This window comes from Hemitrygon akajei, unplaced genomic scaffold, assembly GCF_048418815.1.
Source record: "Hemitrygon akajei unplaced genomic scaffold, sHemAka1.3 Scf000126, whole genome shotgun sequence".
In the NCBI taxonomy this organism is placed as follows: Eukaryota; Metazoa; Chordata; class Chondrichthyes; order Myliobatiformes; family Dasyatidae; genus Hemitrygon; species Hemitrygon akajei.
This window is the reverse complement of record NW_027332012.1, coordinates 398,907-418,165: the sequence shown is the minus strand read 5'-3', so window position 1 is coordinate 418,165 and position 19,259 is coordinate 398,907. Positions and strand designations below refer to the sequence as shown.

Sequence of the window (19,259 nt, the reverse complement as noted above, 5' to 3'; positions counted from 1 at the left end):
AAAGCTGAGGGGCCACCTTTTCAAACAGAGGTAAGCAGCTTATTAGTTTTATTAGCCAGGGTGTATTGGATCTGTGGAATGCTCTGCCACAGACTGCGGTGGAGGCCGAGTGTGTGGGTATATTCAAGGCAGAAGTTGATCATCTCTTGATCGGTCAGGGCATCAAAGGATATGGCGGGAGGTCAGATATCTGGAATTGAGTGCGATCTGGGATCAGCCATGATGGAAAGGTGGCTGACTCAATGGGCTGAATGGCCTCATTCTGTTCCTATGCCTTATGGACTTATGAACACAAGCCCCCTCAATCATGATGAATCTCCTCTGCACTCTTCCAGCACAAAACATCCTTTGCACAGAATGCTAAGCGGAACTGAATGTAACTTTTCAAGAACGTTGTCAAGTCAGGCAGCATCTGTTGAGGGGAATAGAGTCGATGGTTGGGACAGAACCCCTCCCTTACGGCACTAACACAGACCCTTCGTCCCAACCTTTCCATGCTGTCCTCCTGTCCATTTAAACAAATCCCTCTGCCTGTCTTTGACACAGAACACAGAAATCTACAGCACATTACAGGCTCTTCAGCCCACAATGTTGTACTGACCATGTAACCTACTCTAGAGACTGCCTATGATTTCCTGATCGTATATCTCTCTACGTTTCTAAGCTCCATGAACCTATCTAAGAGTCTCTTAAAATATCCTATTGTATCCACCTCCACCATCGCTGCAGGCAGTGCATTCCATGCACCCACCACTCTCTGTGTAAGAAACTTACCCCTGACATTCCCTCGGTACCGACTTCCAAGCAGCTTAAAACTACGTCCCCTCGTGTTAGTCACTGCAAGCCTGGGAAAATGCCTCTGGCTATCCACATGGTCAAAGCCTCTCATCATCTTATACACCTCTATCAGGTCACCTCTCATCCTCCGTCGCTCCAAGAAGGAAAGGCCAAGTTCACTCAATCTATTCTCATAAGGCATGCTCTCCAATCCAAGAGCAACATCCTTGTAAATCTACTCTACACTCACTATAGTATCCACATCCTTCCTGTAGTGAGGTCACCGGAACTGAACACAGGACTCCCAAGTGGGGTCCAACTAAGCCCACAGCCCTGCCGTGTTGGGGTACAATTACTTATGTACAGGTTGGGAGAAATATAGCTTCAACATCACCTCACAGCTCTTGAACTCAATCCCACGGTTGATGAAGGCCATCACACCAGACGCCTTCCTAACAACACTGCCAACCTCCACAGCAGCTTTGAGTGTCGTATGGACATGGACCCCAAGATCTCTCTGACCCTCCACACTGCCAAGAGTCTTACCATTAATATTATATTCTGTGTTCAGATTTGACCTGCAGAAATGAATCTCTTCATCTGTGTTGAACTCCATCTGCCACTTCCCAGTTCTGCATCCGAGGCGAGGAAATAGATTGCTGAGCCTCTGGCTAGGATCATTATGTCCTCATTGTCCATGGGAATGGTTTCGGAGGATTGGAGGGGGGCGAATGTTGTCCCCTTGTTCAAAAAGGGTAGTAGGGATAGTCCGGATAATTATAGACCATTGAGCCTTACATCTGTGGTGGGAAAGCTGTTGGAAAAGATTCACAAAGATAGGATCTATTGGCATTTAGAGAATCATGGTCTGATCAGTGACAGTCAGCATGGCTTTCTGAAGGGCAGATCATGTCTAACAAGCCTGATGGAGTTCTTTTTGGAGGTGACCAGGCATATAGATGAGGGTAGTGCAGTGGATGTAATCTACATGTATTTTAGAAATGCATTTGATAAGGATCCACATGGTAGGCTTATTCAGAAAGTCAGAAGGCATGGGATCCAGGGATGTTTGACCAGGTGGATTCAGAATTGGCTTGCCTGCAGAAAGCAGAGAGTTGTGGTGGAGGGAGTACATTTGGATTGGAGGGTTGTGACTAGTGGTGTCCCACAAGGATCAGTTCTGGGATCCCTGCTTTTCGTGATTTTTATTAACAACCTGGATGGGTTGGCAAGTTTGCAGAAGACACAAAGGTTGGTGGTGTTGTGGATAGTGCAGAGGATTGTCAAAGATTGCAGAGAGACATTGATAGGATGCAGAAGTGGGCTGAGAAGTGGCAGATAGAGTTCAACCTGGAGAAGTGTGAGGTGGTATACTGTGAAAGGACAAACTCCAAGGCAGAGTACAAAGTAAATGGCAGGATACTTGGAAGTGTGGAGGAGCAGAGGGATCTGGGGCTACATGTCCACAGATCCCTGAAAGTTGCCTCACAGGTAGACAGAGTAGTTAAGAAAGCTTATGAGGTGTTAGCTTTCATAAGTCGAGGGATAGAGTTTAAGAGTCGCGATATAATGATACAGCTCTATAAAACTCTGGTTGGGCCACACTTGGAGTACTCTGTCCAGTTCTGGTCACCTCACTATAAGAAGGATGTGGAAGCATTGGAAAGGGTACAGAGGAGATTTACCAGAATGCTGCCTGGTTTAGAGAGTATGGATTATGATCAGAGATTAAGGGAGCTAGGGCTTTACTCTCTGGAGAGAAGGATGATGAGAGGAGAAATGATAGAGGTATAGTTGATATTAAGGGGAATAGATCGAGTGGACAGCTAGCGCCTCTTCCCCAGGGCACCAATGCTCAATACAAGAGGACATGGCTTTAAGTTAAGGGGAGGGAAGTTCAAGGGGGATATTAGAGGAAGATTTTTTACTCGGAGAGTGGTTGGTGTGTGGAATGCACTGCCAGAGTCAGTGGTGAAGGCAGATACACTAGTGAAGTTTAAGAGGCTACTAGGCAGGTATATGGAGGAATTTAAGCTTAGGGAGGCAAAGTTTAAGAGTCGGCACAACATTGTGGGCCGAAGGGCCTGTACTGTGCTGTATTGTCCAATGTTCATTCTATTTCTCGCTAGAATCTCACTTTTTTTTTAATGAAGGCACGACACAGTACAGAAAACGTAATGCATTACATTTTACTCCATTTTGCTTTTGTACCTTACAACACCACAATGTCATCAGTGGGGCCTTCTGGAAGTTGTAGTCATTGTCCTCGCTCGCTCCCTGTCAAAGCATGTTTCGTCAGCCACCACAGATGTCACCGAAACAGACCCACCGAGGCGCGAAGGGGAATCACACCCGTCCTTGTGGGCGCCGAGGCCGGCGATACCGATAGAAGCGACTCGGTGAACTCCGCCATGACGATGGAGCGGAAGAGGAGGGGCTGATCATGGGCCGATTTCCTCCAGCCTATCGTAGCTCAGACTTAACACTAACCCCTGCTGCTATTGGCTGCAGTGCCTGTCGCTCAAATCGGAACTCGGAGGGTGATTAGTTTATGTAAACGTCAGTCACCCTTCCTGTCTGTGAGTTTGGATTTGGATTTATAACGGGACAGGAAGCAAATTGGGAGAAATGTGAGTTTTTATGTGATGATGCATCAGTCTCCGAGTTACATTATTAACAATAAAAGGGCAAAGGCCGTGGTGAGGAAGGAGGTGATTTACCGGAGGTTATATGGAGATAATATTGGAAGGGATATCAAACTTGGAATTGTTTGGGATATGATTTAGAAAATGGGGGGATTTGTGGGGATCATAATATTCCAGTGTTGATTAATGAGGGCAAAATGATTGTTACTGAAACATGGAAGGTTGTGTTACTGGCTGGGTCATTTGTTGAGATTCATAATCAGGATAATTTAAGTGAAGACGTTAAACAATGAAGGGATATGTTTTTCAGTGATGGAATGATGTGATGGAAGTCAGCTGTAGCAATGATAGTATCACTGATGGACAGATTTCTTTGTATGAATTTAAGAAGTCTATTAATAATGCAGGTCAGGTGTTCCCAGGAAAGAGTGGTATTTGAAATTGTATATAATTCGCTTTTGTGAAAATATTAAATGTTTGAATTGTGCATCTACTTTCCTCATGGAAAATGGAAATAGTAGTGCCAATTCTAAAACCTGGCAGATCCCCATTTGATCCTTCTAGTTAAGGGCCTATATCGTGAACGTCTCATTTATGTAAACTTATGGAATGTATGGTAATCAAGCGCTTGAGTCATATTTTGGAAAGAGTGGTGATAAAGTGTTTTATTAGAGTGGATTTTGGAAGGGTGAAATGACATTAGATTCAGTTTGAGGTTTGGAAGATGATATTCGGAAAGCACAATTAAGTAAAGATGTTGTAATAGCAGTATTTCTTGATACTGAAAAGGGAAATGATATGGAAGAAAGGACTTTTGATTAAATTAGAAGTGAGGGGGACATTGTATAATTTTTCTGAGTTTTTTTTGGATGGACTGTCCATGTACCGGTCGGCATGTTATGTTTGTGTTTCTCCGAGATAGAGAATGGGATCCCACAAGGCAGTATTTGTAGCCCTTCGCTATTTAATATTATGATTAATGATATTTTCTCTGAGATGGGAAAATGGGATACCCTGGGTAAATCACAATATACAGATGACGTAGCTTTATAGATTAGAGGTATTAATTGTAATTTACAATTAATAGGTCAAACAGTAGGCAGATTGATGAGGATTTTAATCTTTCAGTCGTTAAAACACATTACGTGGTTTACAAACAGCATTAATAGACTTGCACTTGATTTTAAATTATATGATTAATATCTTGAGGAAGTGTCAGTGGTAAGATTTCTCAGTATGTGGATGGATAATAAGCTGACATGGAAGCACCTATCAGTAAAATAATTGATACATGTAAAGGAGGTTTAAATCTCCTCAGACATCTATGTGGGTATTCTTGGGTGCAACATGAAAATCTTTGATGACCAATTATACTTGTTTAATTTGATCTGTTCTTGATAATGTCTATGTGGCTTATGGATCAGCTTCATCTTCAAATTAAAAATGTTTGTATGTGGTACAATTACAGACTTTAAGATTGTGTTCTGGTGCAGTAATGTTGTCTCCCATTTTGGATTTACTGATTGCAATGGGAGAATTGTCCTCAAAGTAACAGAGGTTCAAGTTGATGTCAACATACTGGATTAATTTGCGGGGGCAAGGAAATGATCATCCTGTTAAAGGTGTGCTGGAGGACGGTTGGGGACATCACAAGAAGAGTGTTTTTTGTTTTGGGTGGCTGGGTTCTTACCACGCTGGGAATATGGGTGTATTTGATGATACAATATGTCCCACTGTAGCTTTCTCTGTAACCCCATCTTGTTTTTTCCAATGACTTCAGTTGATTTTAGGTTACACGATTGGATTCGGTTCTGCCTGAGAGTCTGTTGGTTCATCAGTATATTAATGAAAGTTATTATCATACAGTAACCATTTTTACAGATGAATCAAAAGATAAGTTAACTGGGGATGTTGGTGCGGCTGTTTTTGTGTGCCTGAATTGCAGATAATGGTAAAGAAATGACTTACAGCCATTTATCAGCAGAAAAAGCAGAATTCTTTGCCAACAGTATAGGCTTACAGTGGGTGGAGGAAATTGGTACTTATAATTTGCTCAGAATACATTTCGGTTTTGATGAGTCTTAAACAGGTCATTCTGTCAGTAGGTCAGATTGACTGTTGGAAACTTGTCAAACGGTATTTCATATATAAAGTTTAATTTATATCTCTGCACATTATGGGCCCTGCACATCACACTGTTGAGGGAAATGATGATGTTGACTGTTTAGCACCAAAAGCTGTTAAATGTTAACCTGTGGATATAGACCTTCCACTTAGCAAATTAGAAGCTAAAGGTTTGGTAATGTTAAGAATTGGGGGCTTATGGCAAGACGTAGGATAATGGACATAAGGACAGACACCTTTACAGAATACATAAACCTGTTGGGTTTATAGAAGAATGGCTTAAAACAAGGGAAGGAATGATATTGATTCGACTTAGAAATGCCCACTCTATGCTTAATTATGCCTTGTAACTAATTGGAAAACTTAATTCTGTGTTGTATACATTTTGTCATAATGAAACTGTCGAAACACATACTATTTCAATGTGAAGCGTACAAGGCTGAAGAAAAATCAAATGCAGTCTTCAGTACAATCTTTGCGAGGGTAGATAGTTTTCAGATAAAAACTATTAAATTATGGGACTGACTTTAAATCAATTCATAGTTTGAGCTGGAAAAGGCATGTAATAATTGTGTTAAACCTAAGGAAATGACATATAGGGTAGCAAAGGTTAGTGGGATGTTGGATTATTGGGATGCTCTTAAAATCCAACAAAAGGCAACAAAAAAAGCCATAAGAATGGTCAAGACGAAATATGAGGGCAAACTGGCCAATAATATAAATCAGGATACGAAAAGTTTAGTTTTCAGTTACATGAAGAGTGAAAGGGAGAAGTTCATACGGGACCACTGGAAAAATGATGCTGGTGAAGTAGTAATGGGGGACAAGGAAATGGCAGATGAACTTAATGAACAATCTTCACTGTCTTTTCCAGTCAGCACCGCCCCCACTTGTCCCATTTAACCTGTCTCAATACGGGTGGACTTTAGTACCCAGGGGAGCTCAGGACCGGCCGCCCGCAACTGCTGCTGAATCCCCAATGTTTCTGTTCAGTTGACGGATGCGGTGAACGAGTTAATATTAATCGATCGACAATTCTTATGTCGTGTTTATTTCACTCCATAGAACCTTAGAACACTACAGCACAGAAAACAGACCATTTGGTGCTTCTAGTCTGTGCGGAAACTTTATTCCGCTCGTCCCATTGACCTGCACCCAGTCCGTAACCCTCCAGACCTCTCCCATCCAGGTATCTATCCAATTTATTCTTAAAACTTAAGAGTGAGCCCGCATTTACCACGTCAGATGGCAGCTCGTTCCACACTCCCGCCACTCTCTGAGTGAAGAAGTTCCTCCTAATGTTCCCCCTAAAGCTTTCCCCTTTCACCCTAAAACCATGTCCTCTCGTATTTATCGTTCCTAATCTAAATGGAAAGAACCTACTCGCATTTACTGTCTATACCCCACATAATTTTGTAAACCTCTATCAAATCTTCCCTCATTCTTCTACGCTTCAAGGAATAAAGTCCTAACCTGTTCAATCTTTCCCTGTAACTCAACTCCTGAAGACCTGGCATCATCCTAGTAAATCTCTGAACTCTTTCAATCTCTCCAGCCTCTCCATGGACACCTCATGTCTGAACTTTCTGAACTAACTTCCCATGTGGGACATTGTCAAAGGCCTTACTACAGTTCATGTAGACAACAACCACAGCCTTTCCTTCACCTACTTAGTTGGTAACCTCCTTGAAAAAATCTTCGAGATTCATTAAACACGATCTACCATGCACAAAGCCATACTGACTATCCTTAATCAGCCCTTGGCTGTCCAAATACTTGTAAATCCGCTCTCTGAGAACATCTTCCAATAATTTGAATACTACTGATGTCAGGCTCACTGGCCTTTAGTTACCTGGTTTTCTATTGGAGCCTTTTTTAAACAACGGAATTACATGAGCTACCCTCCAATTCTCTGGCACTGCACCCGTGGCTGAAGACATTTTAAATATTTCTGTCAGGGCCCCTGCAATTTCTACACTAGTCTCTTCTCAAGGTCCGAGGAAATATCATGTCAGGCCCGGGGAATTTATCTACCTTTATTCGATGTAAGGCAGCAAGCACCTCCTCCTCTTTAATCTACAAATGTTCCATGACACTACTGCTTGTTTCCCTTCCTTCCATATACACTATGCCAGTTTCCTGAGTAAATACTGATGCAAAAAAAACTGTTTAAGATCTCCCCCATCTCGTGAGGCTCCACACATAGACGACCACTCTGATCTTCTAGGGGACCAATTTAGTCCCTTACTATCCTTTTACTCTTAATATACTTGTAGAAAACCCTTCAGGTTTTCCTTCACATTATCTGCCAAAGCCACCTCATGTCTTCTTTTTCCCTTCCTGATTTCCTTCTTTAGTATTTTCTTACGTTTTCTATACTCTTCAAGTAACTCATTTGCTCTTTGTTGCCTCTACCTGCTATAGCCCTATTACAGTTTGGGAGTCCCAGTCAATATGTGGAAAGTTAAAATCCCCTACTATTACAACTTACTGTTTCTTACATAGGTCTACTATCTTTATACAGATTCACTCCTCCAATTCTCTCTGACTATTGGGCGGTCTCTAATACACCCCTATTAGTGTGGTCACACATTTCCCGTTCCTCAGCTCCACCCATATGGCCCCTGTAGACAAGCCCTCCGGTCTGTCCTGTCTACGCACAGCTGTGATGTTTTCCCTGACTAGTAATGCCACTCCTCCCCCTTTCATCCCTCCCCCTCTATCATGTCTGAAACAACGAATAATTCTATCATGTATAAACCTTAGGTGGGAGGTTATCTTTTTTGTATTAATGTATTAAAAATAAATTATAAATTCTACCAATGAGAATTACAAATTCTCTTACTGAAGGATTCATATTCAAAATAGTATCCAACAAATCAGATTCTTGCATATATGGGAACTTAGATAATTAATTTTTGTAAAAAAAATTTCTAACCTGAAGATATTGCAGTAAGTGTGTATGAGAGAGAGAATATTTGCTAATTAACTCTTCAAAAGTCATCAATCAACCATGACAAAATAAATGATAATAAAAATAAATAAATCTGCAAAAAAAAGCAGATCCCTTAATCACTAAAGATTAAACAAGTTTGGGAGAGAGAACTTAATATGACCTTTGTTAATGAAGATGGTCAATTCTTCTTTAATATGTGCCAATCAGTGTTTAATTCAATTTAAAATTGTTCACTGTTACTATTTAACAAAGGAGAGACTATCCAAAATATTTCCTGACATAGACAATTATTGTGATAGGTTTAAAACTGATGTAGCCACTTTTTCACATATGTTCTTCATCAAAATCTTTTTGGAAATCTTTATTTTCTACAATTTCTAAAGCTCTGAAAATTAATTTACAACCTAATTGTACAAACCTTTGATTTCTGTCTATACATGCAGTGCTTGCATGACCTTTATCCTCCTCCACCTCACTATCTGCTCTAACAATCTGGTTCCCCTCCCTCTGCAAATCTTTTTTACCCCCCCCCCCCCACGAGCAGCACTAGCAAATCTACCCGCAAGGATGTTAGTCCCCCTCCAGTTCAGGGGCAAACCGTCCGTCGGAACAGGCCCCACCTTCCCGGGAACAAAGCCCAATTGTCCAGAAACATGAAGCCCTCCCTCCTGCACCATCTCCTCAGCCACGTATTCAGCTGCACTCTCCGCACATTTATATTTACAGGGAATTTACCCCTGACGCCGGTCCCGGGACCCAACCCGTTTACAGACCCGGAGCGGAACCGGAGCAGATTCTCAGCCACTGGTTTTCATCCCCAGTCCGGAAGAAAGGATAAAGTTTCCCCGTGAATTTATTCCCAGTGAAGGTGTGAAGATGGGACTTGGTCTCCGTGTTGTAAAATGAAACTGTCCCGGACTCGTAACTGAGATAAACTCCCACCCTCCCGGGGATGGGACCGGCAGGGAGACGGGACTGGGGGGAGGTGAGACTGTACATGTCATAATCCCGATGTAACACGTCACCATTCCGCCTGATGGTCCAGAATCCGGTCTCCGGACTCAGACTGAACCGTCCCTTCCTATCCACAGACTCTGCGGCGACTCCCAGACACCAGAACCGATTCCCCGTCACCTCCACCTCCCAGTAATGTCTCCCCGATGTGAATCCCTCCGATCCCAGCACACATTCCCAGTATGTGAATCTCTTCCCGGTGTCAGGGAGATCCCTCCAGGTCTCGGTCCATCTCACTCTCTTCCGATCCTCAGACACCTCGAGCTCCGGATTCGCCGTTTCCACATCCAGGGTGACAGAGACTGGGGGGAGAAGCAGAGAATTAGAGAGTCCGCGGGGATCGGGGGGAGACTCGGGCAGTGCGGCCCCGGGGATAGGGAGGGGGGGGGGAGACTCGGACAGTGCGGCCCAGGGGATCGGGGGGAGACTCGGGCAGCGCGGCCCCGGGGATCGGGGGGAGACTCGGGCAGCGCGGCCCAGGGGATCGGGGGGAGACTCGGACAGCGCGGACCCACGGATCGGGGGGAGACTCGGGCAGCGCGGGCCCCGGGGATCGGGGGGGAGATTTGGGCAGCGCGGCCACGGGGATCGGGGGGGAGACTCGGGAAGCGCGGCCACGAGGATCGGGTGGGGGGGGAGACTCGGGAAGCGCGGCTCCGGGGATCGGGGAGCGGGGGGAGACTCGGGCAGCGCGGCCCCGGGGATCGGGTGGGGAGACTCGGGCAGTGCGGCCCCGGGGATCGGGTGGGGAGACTCGGGCAGTGTGGCCCCGGGGATCGGGGGGAGAGACTCGGGCAGCGCGGGATCCGGGATCGGAGAGAAGACTCGGGCAGCGCGGCCCCGAGGATCGGGGGGAGACTCGGGCAGCGCGGCCCCGGGGATCGGGGGAGAGACTCGGACAGCGCGGCCCCGGGGATCGGGGTGAGACTCGGACAGCGCGGCCCCGGGGATCGGGGGGAGACTCGGGTAGCGCGGCCCGGGGATCGGGGGAAACTCGGGCGGCGCGGCCCCGGGACCGGGTGGAGACTCGGGCAGCGCGGCCACGGGGATCGGGGGGGGGGGGGGGAGACTCGGGAAGCGCGGCCCCGGGGATCGGGGGGGGGGGAAGACTCGGGCAGCGCGGCCCCGGGGATCGGGGGCGGGGGGAGACTCGGGAAGCGCGGCCCCGAGGATCGGGGGGGGGGGGTAGACTCGGACAGCGCGGCCACGGGAATCGGGGGGGGGGGAGACTCGGGAAGCGCGGCCCCGGGGATGGGGGGGAGACTCGGGCAACGCGGCCCCGGGGATCGGGGGGAGACTCGGACAGCGCGGCCCCGGGGATCGGGTGGGGAGACTCGGGCAGTGCGGCCCCTGGGATCGGGGGGGAGACTCGGACAGTGCGGCACAGGGAATCGGGGGGAGACTCGGACAGCGCGGCCCCGGGGATCGGGGGGAGACTCGGGCAGCGCGGCCCCGGGGATCGGGAGGAGACTCGGACAGCGCGGCCCCGGGGATCGGGGGGAGACTCGGACAGCGCGGCCCCGGGGATCGGGGGGAGACTCGGACAGCGCGGCCCCGGGGATCGGGGGGAGACTCGGGCAGCGCGGCCCCGGGGACCGGGGGGAGACTCGGGCAGCGCGGCCCTGGGGACCGGGGGGAGACTCGGGCAGCGCGGCCCCGGGGGATCGGGGGGAGACTCGGACAGCGCGGCCCCGGGGGACCGGGGGGAGACTCGGGCAGCGCGGCCCCGGGGATCGGGGGGGAGACTCGGGCAGCGGGGCCCCGGGGATCAGGGGGAGACACGGGCAGCGCGGGCCCCGGGGATCGGGGGGAGACTCGGACAGCGCGGTCCCGGGGATCGGGGGGAGACTCGGACAGGGGAACCATCCTCCCTCACTCCTGCCTGTTGTCCCCTGAAAGAATTTTGTGTTTCCATGTGATCTCTCATTCTTCGAAACAGGGAATAGAGAACATAGAGCAGTACAGCACAGGAACAGGCCCTTCATTCAATGTTCACATTCATTTGTGAGTGTGAAGTGGGGCAGTGTGATGGTTTGAGACAGTAAAGGAGGTGATAATGGGAACCAGTACGGGAGAGATGAATGGCAGATTGAATCAGGAGGGGGAGGGGTGGAAAGCCTGTGGGTGAACTGTGTGTGTAGACGTAATGAGAAGCGAGAGGGGGCAAAGATGGCAGATGAGGATGGCTTTGTCCACTTTCCCACAACCCCATCCCCCGCAGCCCCTCATTAGGACAGGGGATGAATTTGCAGGAACCCTTAAGCACACAGGTCCTGATGAAGTGTTTCAGTCTGAACCGTGGACTGTTGACTCTTTTCCATAGAAACTTCCCGGCCTGCTGTTCCCCCAACAATTTGTGTGTGTTACTTTAATTTTCAAATAGGTTACAGAAAGAAAAAAAAACCCTTCCCCCTCCCCCCAACATCCCGATAGAAAAAAAAGAAGAAAAAATAAATAAAGAAAGAAAGAATGCCTGGATATCGGAAGATCCCCACATGCTCCATGGAGTTCATAATTGCTTTAATATGTATATTTATTTCTTTCCCAGATAACCAGTAATTTTATCTTCGGAGCACCTATATATTTAATCCTATTTTTTGTAAATAAGGGGGCCAAATTTTCAGAAATATTTCATATTTATCTCTTAAATTATAAGTAATTTTTTCAAGTGGAGTGCAGCAAAAAAATTCCATTCTTCCGACGAATGAATGTATGAATCCGATTTCCAAGTAACTGCAATAGCCTTTTTGGCTACTGCCAATGCAATTTTTATGAATTCTTTCTGATGTTTATTCAATTTGGATTTTGATTTTATCCCTTCAATATCACCTAGTAAAAAAAATATTGGATTGTGTGGAAGTTGTATTCCAATAATTTGTTCCAGTAAACCTCTTAAATTTGTCCAAAAAGGTTGAATTTTAGAACAAGACCAAGCAGAGTGTAAAAAATTACCAATTCTTGATTACATCGAAAACATTGATCAGATGAATTTGAGTTTAATCTATTTATTTTTTGTGGTGTAATATATATTTGATGTAAAAAATTATATTGTACTAATCTTAGTCGAACATTTATTGTATTTGTCATACTGTCAAGACATAATCTTGACCAACTTGTTTCATCAATTTTAATATTCAAATCAGTTTCCCAATTTTGTCTGGACTTATGAATTCCTTGTTAATTGCCTGTTTTTGAATCAAATTATACATACCAGAAATATATTTTTTTTAATTTTTTCCTTTATGAAATAAAGTTTCATAATAGGTTTCAGCAATAACATTGTTTGACCCAGTTTACCCCTTAAATAAGTCCTAATTGGAAATAACAGAAAAGAGTGTTATTTGATATTTTATATTTATTCTTTAATTCGTCAAATGACATTAATATACCTCCTTCAAAACAGTCTCCTATATATCTAATCCCTTTGTGAAGCCAGTTATATAAAAGTTGATTACCCATTGTAAAAGGGATAAGTTTATTTTGAATTAAAGGTCTCTTTGCTAATAAAGATTTCTTTATCTCATCATCAACATTTATCTTATTCCATAATCAATCAAATGTTTTAGTATAGGAGATTCTTTCTTTTCCCGTATCCATTTAGATTCCCATTTATATATAAAATCTTCTGGTATATTTTCTCCTATTTTGTCTAATTCTATTCTAATCCATGCTGGTTTATCTTCATCAAGAAAAGATGCAATAATTCTAAGTTGATTTGCTTTGTAATAATTCTTAAAATTTGGTAATTGTAACCCTCCTAGGTCAAATTTCCATGTCAATTTTTCCAACGATATTCTTGACATCTTACCTTTCCAAAGGAATTTCCTCACACATTTATTTAACTCTTGAAAAAATTTCTGCGATAATTGTATTGGTAATGTTTGGAATAAATATTTTAATCTAGGGAATATATTCATTTTTACAGCATTGACTCTACCTATTAATGTTATTGGTAACATCATCCATTTATCAAGATCCTCTTGAATTTGTTTCAATAATGGCAAATAATTTAATTTATATAAATTCTTTATATCATGATCAACTCTTATGCCTAAATACTTTATACCATTTATTGGCCATCTAAATTGAGTTATTAACCGACATTGATTATAATCTCCTTTAGTAAGTGGTAGAATTTCACTTTTATCCCAATTTATTTTGTACCCTGATATTTTCCCATATTCTTCCAAAATAGAAGATAATTTATGCAACAAACGTAATGGGTTAGTTAGATAATCAGAAACATCATCAGCAAATAATCTAATTTTATATTCCTCCAGATTAACTCTGAAACCCATAATATCTAAGTCAATTCTAATTAATTCAGCTAATGGTTCTATCGCCAACACAAGTAAAGCAGGTGATAATGGACAACCTTGTCTAGTTGACCTTGTTAACTGAAATTATATTGAAATTTGGCCATTTGTCACCACTTTAACTTTGGGGTTAGTATTTAAGGTTTTAATCCATTTTATAAAAGATACTCCTAATCCATATTTTTCCAATACCTTAGATTAAAAATCCCATTCCAATCTATCAAATGCTTTTTGTGCATCCAAAGAAACTGCTGCACTCATTTCTTCCCTCTTTTGTGCCAAATGAATTATGCTAAGTAACCGAGTTACATTATCTGCCGATTGTCTATTTTTAATAAATCCTGTTTGGTCCATGTGTATTAATTTTGGTAAGTATTTAGATAATCTGTTAGATAAAATCTTTGCTATCACTTTATAATCCATGTTCAACAAAGAAATAGGTCTATATGATGTTGGTTTTAAAAGATCTCTGTCTTTTTTTGGCAATACTATTAAAATAGCTGTCGAAAAAGATTCTGGAAGTTTATGCGTTCTTTCCGCTTGGTGTATTAGCTCCATAAAAGGAGGAATTAATAAATCTTTAAACTTTTTGTAAAATTCAGGCGGAAAACCATCTTCTCCTGGAGATTTATTACTCTGAAGTGATCCGAGAGCTTCTTCGACCTCTTTAATGTAAAAGGCACATCTAATCCCTTCTGTTCTTCCAAATTCAATTTTGGGAGAGTTATTTGTGTTAAAAACTTTTCTATCTCAACAATATCATTTTGTGATTCTGATTGATACAATTCAGAATAAAAAATATTTAAAGTTTATAAAGGTTTATAAATAATTTTATTTACACTTGTTCTAATTGCATTTATCGTTTTGGAATCCTGGTCTGTTTTTAACTGTCAAGCAAGAATCATGTGTGATCTTTCACCTAGTTCATAAATATCTCTGTTTAGTTTTCATAATTGCTTTTTTCTGTTCGGTATGTCTGAAGTGTACTATATTGTAGTTTCTTATTAACAAGTTGTCTTTGTTTTTCTTGTGTCATATATCTTTGAGATTCTTTTTCTAATTTGTAATCTCTTTTTCCAATTGATCTATTTCTACCATATATTCCTTCTTAATTTTAGAAGTATAACGTATTATCTGGCCTCTCAAATATGCCTTCATCGCTTCGCATAATATAAATTTATCATCAACTGAATGTGAGTTTGTATCTAAAAAAACTTGAATCTGTTTTTTCATAAAGTCACAAAAATCTTGACGTTTTAATAATATTCAATTAAATCTCCATCTGAAAATCGATTCCTCCTTATCCATCAATATCATTGTCATTATCAAGAGGGAATGATCTGATAATATTCTTGCTTTATATTCCATATTTTTCACTGTCTTGAATATTCGCTGATAGTAAGAAAAAATCTATCCTTGAATACATTTTATGTCTATTTGAATAAAATGAATAATCTCTTTCTCTTGGGTTAATTGTTCTCCATTTATAAATCAAATTTAAATCTTTCATCAATGATAAAGTTAATTTTGCTACTTTTGGTTTTGTAACGACCTTTGTTGACCTATCTAAATCTGGGTCTAGACAAAAATTCTCCACCTATTAATATTTTATCGTGTGTGTCAACCAAATTCAAAAAAGCCTCCTGTATAAATTTTACATCGTTTTCATTTGGTGCATAAATATTAGTAAGAGTCCATAATTCTGAAAATATTTGACAATGTATAATTACATATCTTCCCGCAGAATCAATTAATACATTTTGTATTTTAATTGGTAAAGTTTTGTTGACCAAAATTGCAACTCCCCTCACTTTTGAATTAAATGAAGCTGCTATAACATTTCCGACCCAATCTCTCTTTAATTTCTGATGTTCTATCTCTGTTAAATGTGTTTCTTGTATAAAAGCTATATCTATTTTCATTTTCTTAATGTATGTTAAAATTATTTTTCTTTTCACCGGTCCATTAAGCCCATTAACATTAATACTTTAAAAAATCAGTAAATTAGTCATTCTTTTTAACGTGGTTACTCCAGTCTATAATAATACATAATATTTCAACTCTCATAGTACCTTGGGGAATTATTTTAAAATTCTCCATGTTGCTATGTGTCTCGCCTCCGATCATCCAGGCAAAGAAAGAAAGATAAAAGAAAAATAAAACCCCTGCTAATTTTGTGAATAAAAAAAAACACAATATTACTCCCGTCCGTTGTGCGGGTCATGGCAAATGCCATGATTACACATGTGAATCCCCTAGCAATCGATCCGAAGTTCCTCCAGCTCCCCCGTAACATGAAAAAAAGTATATATAAGAAAGAATAATATCACTACTCTCGATTAATATTTCTCAAATTTTTACCTTTCTCCCCCTGTATCATATAATTAAAAGTATATTTAAATATTCTTCTGTCCTTAATGTCCGTCAACTCACTTCAGTGTCCCTGTCTTCATCTTTAATCTGTTTCACTTTTAAATCTTTACTGTGACTAGTGAATATTTTGAAGTTCCTGTGCAAACTCCTCTGCATCCCGATGATCAGTAAAAAAACTTCTTTTTCCGTCATCCAAAAAAAATTCAGTGTTGTTGTGTGGCGTAATATAAATTTATATCCCTTTTCCCATAAAACATTTTTCGCTGGCTTAAATTTCTTCTTTCTCTTCAAAAGGTCATAACTTATATCAGGATAGAAAAGAACTGCTTTCCCTTCTATCATCAATGGCTCATTTTTCTTTCTGGCATATTGGGCAGCCGCCTTCAGGATCTTTTCTTTATCTTGATATCTTAAGCATTTTATCAAGATTGGTCGTGGGTTTTGATCTTAAAGCTCTGTGGACCCTTTTGATTTCAATCAACTGGGTTCCCTCTTCCATTTCCAATTTTTCCGGGATCCATTTTTCAAAAAAAATTATTGGATCCTCTCCCTCTATCCCTTCTTTAAGGCCAACAATTTTAATTTTATTTCGTCCACTAAAATTTTCAAGCACGTCTATCTTTTTCAACAGTCGTTTTCTTTCTAATGTCCAGGCAAGAGTATTATCTTCCATTTTCTTCACTCTCTCAATAGTGTCTCCCGTTATTTCTTCCAGGTTTTTAACTTTCTTGTCCATTTTCTCCTGTTTTTTCACCATTTTATCAAACATAGCCTTCATATTTTTAATATCTTCTTGTATTATTTTTAAGTTTTTTTAATTCATGCATTATTTGCACCAAAGAAGGAACTCTTATTGTGTCCAGAATATCTTCCACATCCAATCTCTTCCTGTTGTTCTTCTTTTACCTCCTCATCTTCATCTGTATGTTCCAGAGAATCCGAATCCACCGCGGCTTCATTGTCACTTCCGCTTCCAATCGTAGCTGGGATTTGTAGTTCAATGTGCTAATGTTTGCACATGCCCTTTCCGGCGCGCACGCGTAGTTCCTGTTGTTCCTTCTTGCAGACGATTGATGCTGTGGGCGATTTCTGTTCTGTATCGCCGGATTGAGATGCTCTTGAGTCCGAGGCTTCTTCATGGTGGCCGGCTCAACTTGTACTATCTTCAAAGTAATAGTTTTCTTCTTTGTCTGTTTAGGAGGCATATCGAAGGAAAATCCTGAGTTGTTTAGACATAGTTTTTAGGAAATATTTACTAACTTTTCTTCACTTAAACATTAATTTATTAGTTTTTTTTTACGGGAGAGCTGGATATCCGCGTCTCGATCCCACGTCATCACATGACGTCCCCCCCAAACAATTTGTGTGTGTTACTCTGCTTTAAATATACTCAATTATTTGGCCTCCACAGTTGCCTGTGGCAAATTCACTATCCTGTGGATAAAGGAATTCCTCCTCATCTCTGTCCTAAATGGACATCCCTATAGTTGGAGGCTGTGCTTACCGTTCTCAACCCACCCACATCCTCCCAACATCAACTCTCTCCAGACAGGTGTCAGAGAGATCTGGCAAGGCCCTTCATCAGGACCTGCGTAGCTTGGATTACCAGCATCTGCAGATTTTCTCCTGTTTGATTTTTAAAGCAGAAGTTAATAAGTAAACATCTTGATTAGTTCAGATTCTCAAAAGATATGGGGAGGAATCGGGAGAATAGGGTTGAGAGGGATAATAAATCAGCCATTCTTCTAAACTCCGGTGAGTACAGGCCCAGAACCATCAAACACTCCTCATATGTTAACTCTTTCATACCCAGAATTATTCTTGTGAATGTTCTGGACCCCCTCCAATGCCAGTACATGTTTTCCGATAGAAGGGACCCAAAACTGCTCACAATACACCAAGTGTGGTCTGACCAATGCCTTATTAAAACCTCAGAATTACATCCTTGCTCTTGTACTCTAATCCTCTCGAAATGAAAGCAAACATTGAGTTTGCCAATCTTACCACTGACACAAACTGCAAGTTAACCTTCAGGGAAACCTGCACAAGGACACCCATGTCCCTTTGCACCTCTGATTTTTGAATTTCCCCCTGTTTACAGAATTGTCTATGCCTTTATTCCTTTGACCTAAGTCGTACCTGCCAAACTCTACCTGTGCTACAAGATCCTTATTACGTATACTGGTGCATTCAAATAAGACCATAAGACAAATCAGCAGAAGCCGGCCATTCAGTCGTTGGAATCTGCTCCACCATTTTATCATGAGCTGATCCATTCTCCCACTTAGTCCCACTCCACCACCGTCTCACCATGACCTTTGATGCCCTGGCTACTCATATACCTATCAATCTCTGTCTTAAATACACCCAATCACCAGGCCTCCACTGCCGCAAGAAATTCACAGATTCACCACCCTCTGGCTAAAAAAAATTCTTCGCATCTCCGTTCTGAATGGTCGCCCTTCAATCTTTAAGTCATGCTCTCTCGTGCTAGACTCCCCCACCATGGGAAACAACTTTGCCACATCCACTCTGTCCATGCCTTTTAACATTTGACATGTTTCTGTGAGGTTCCCCCTCTTTCTTCTAAACTCCAAGGAGTACAGTCCAAGAGCGGTCAAATGTTCCTCATATGTGAACCCTCTCATTCCCGGAATCATTCTAGTGAATCTTCTCTGAACCCTCTCCAATGTCAAAACATCCTTTCTTAAATAAGGAGCCCAAAACTGCACACAGTATTCCAAGTGAGGTCTTACCAGTGCCTTATAGAGCCTCAACATCACATCCCTGCTCCTATACTCTATTCCTCTAGAAATGAATGCCAACATTGCATTCGCCTTCTTCACCACCGACTCAACCTGGAGGTTAACCTTTAGGGTATCCTGCAGGAGCACTCCCAAGTCCCGTTGCATCTCAGAACTTTGAATTCTCTCTCCATTTAAATAATAGTCTGCCCGTTTATTTCTTCTACCAACGTGCATGACCATACACTTTTCGACATTGTATTTCATTTGCCACTTCTTTGACCATTCTCCTAATCTATCCAAGTCTCTC

At 42.3% G+C, this 19,259-nt stretch overlaps 2 protein-coding genes and 1 pseudogene across 2 annotated transcripts in view; 1 reads left to right on the top strand and 2 right to left on the bottom strand.

The window, feature by feature from the left end:
- Positions 1 to 3,190, bottom strand: part of LOC140723689 (zinc-binding protein A33-like) — a 52,027-nt gene extending 48,837 nt beyond the window's left edge. Inside the window, exon 1 of the mRNA XM_073038248.1 lies at positions 3,161 to 3,190. Coding sequence (XP_072894349.1) covers positions 3,161 to 3,190 — 30 coding nt within the window. The remainder of the gene's footprint in view (positions 1 to 3,160) is intronic.
- Positions 1 to 19,259, top strand: part of LOC140723691 (uncharacterized) — an 805,012-nt pseudogene that overhangs the window by 415,265 nt on the left and 370,488 nt on the right.
- LOC140723687 (E3 ubiquitin-protein ligase TRIM39-like) lies at positions 9,268 to 17,410 on the bottom strand. The gene is made up of 2 exons (XM_073038247.1): positions 17,224 to 17,410; positions 9,268 to 9,818 (listed from the first exon to the last, which is right to left on the bottom strand). Exons 1-2 carry the CDS (start codon positions 17,408 to 17,410, stop codon positions 9,268 to 9,270), a joined length of 738 nt encoding a protein of 245 aa, XP_072894348.1.

What these genes read in the sequence shown, in the direction of transcription:
- LOC140723687 (XM_073038247.1), bottom strand. Translation starts at nt 17,410, where the DNA reads ATGCCTCCTAAACAGACAAAGAAGAAAACTATTACTTTGAAGATAGTA. An exon ending in GTGCGCGCCGGAAAGGGCAT is followed by an intron (nt 9,819 to 17,223) that starts GTGCAAACATTA and finishes TTCTCCCCCCAG; the next exon opens with TCTCTGTCACCCTGGATGTG.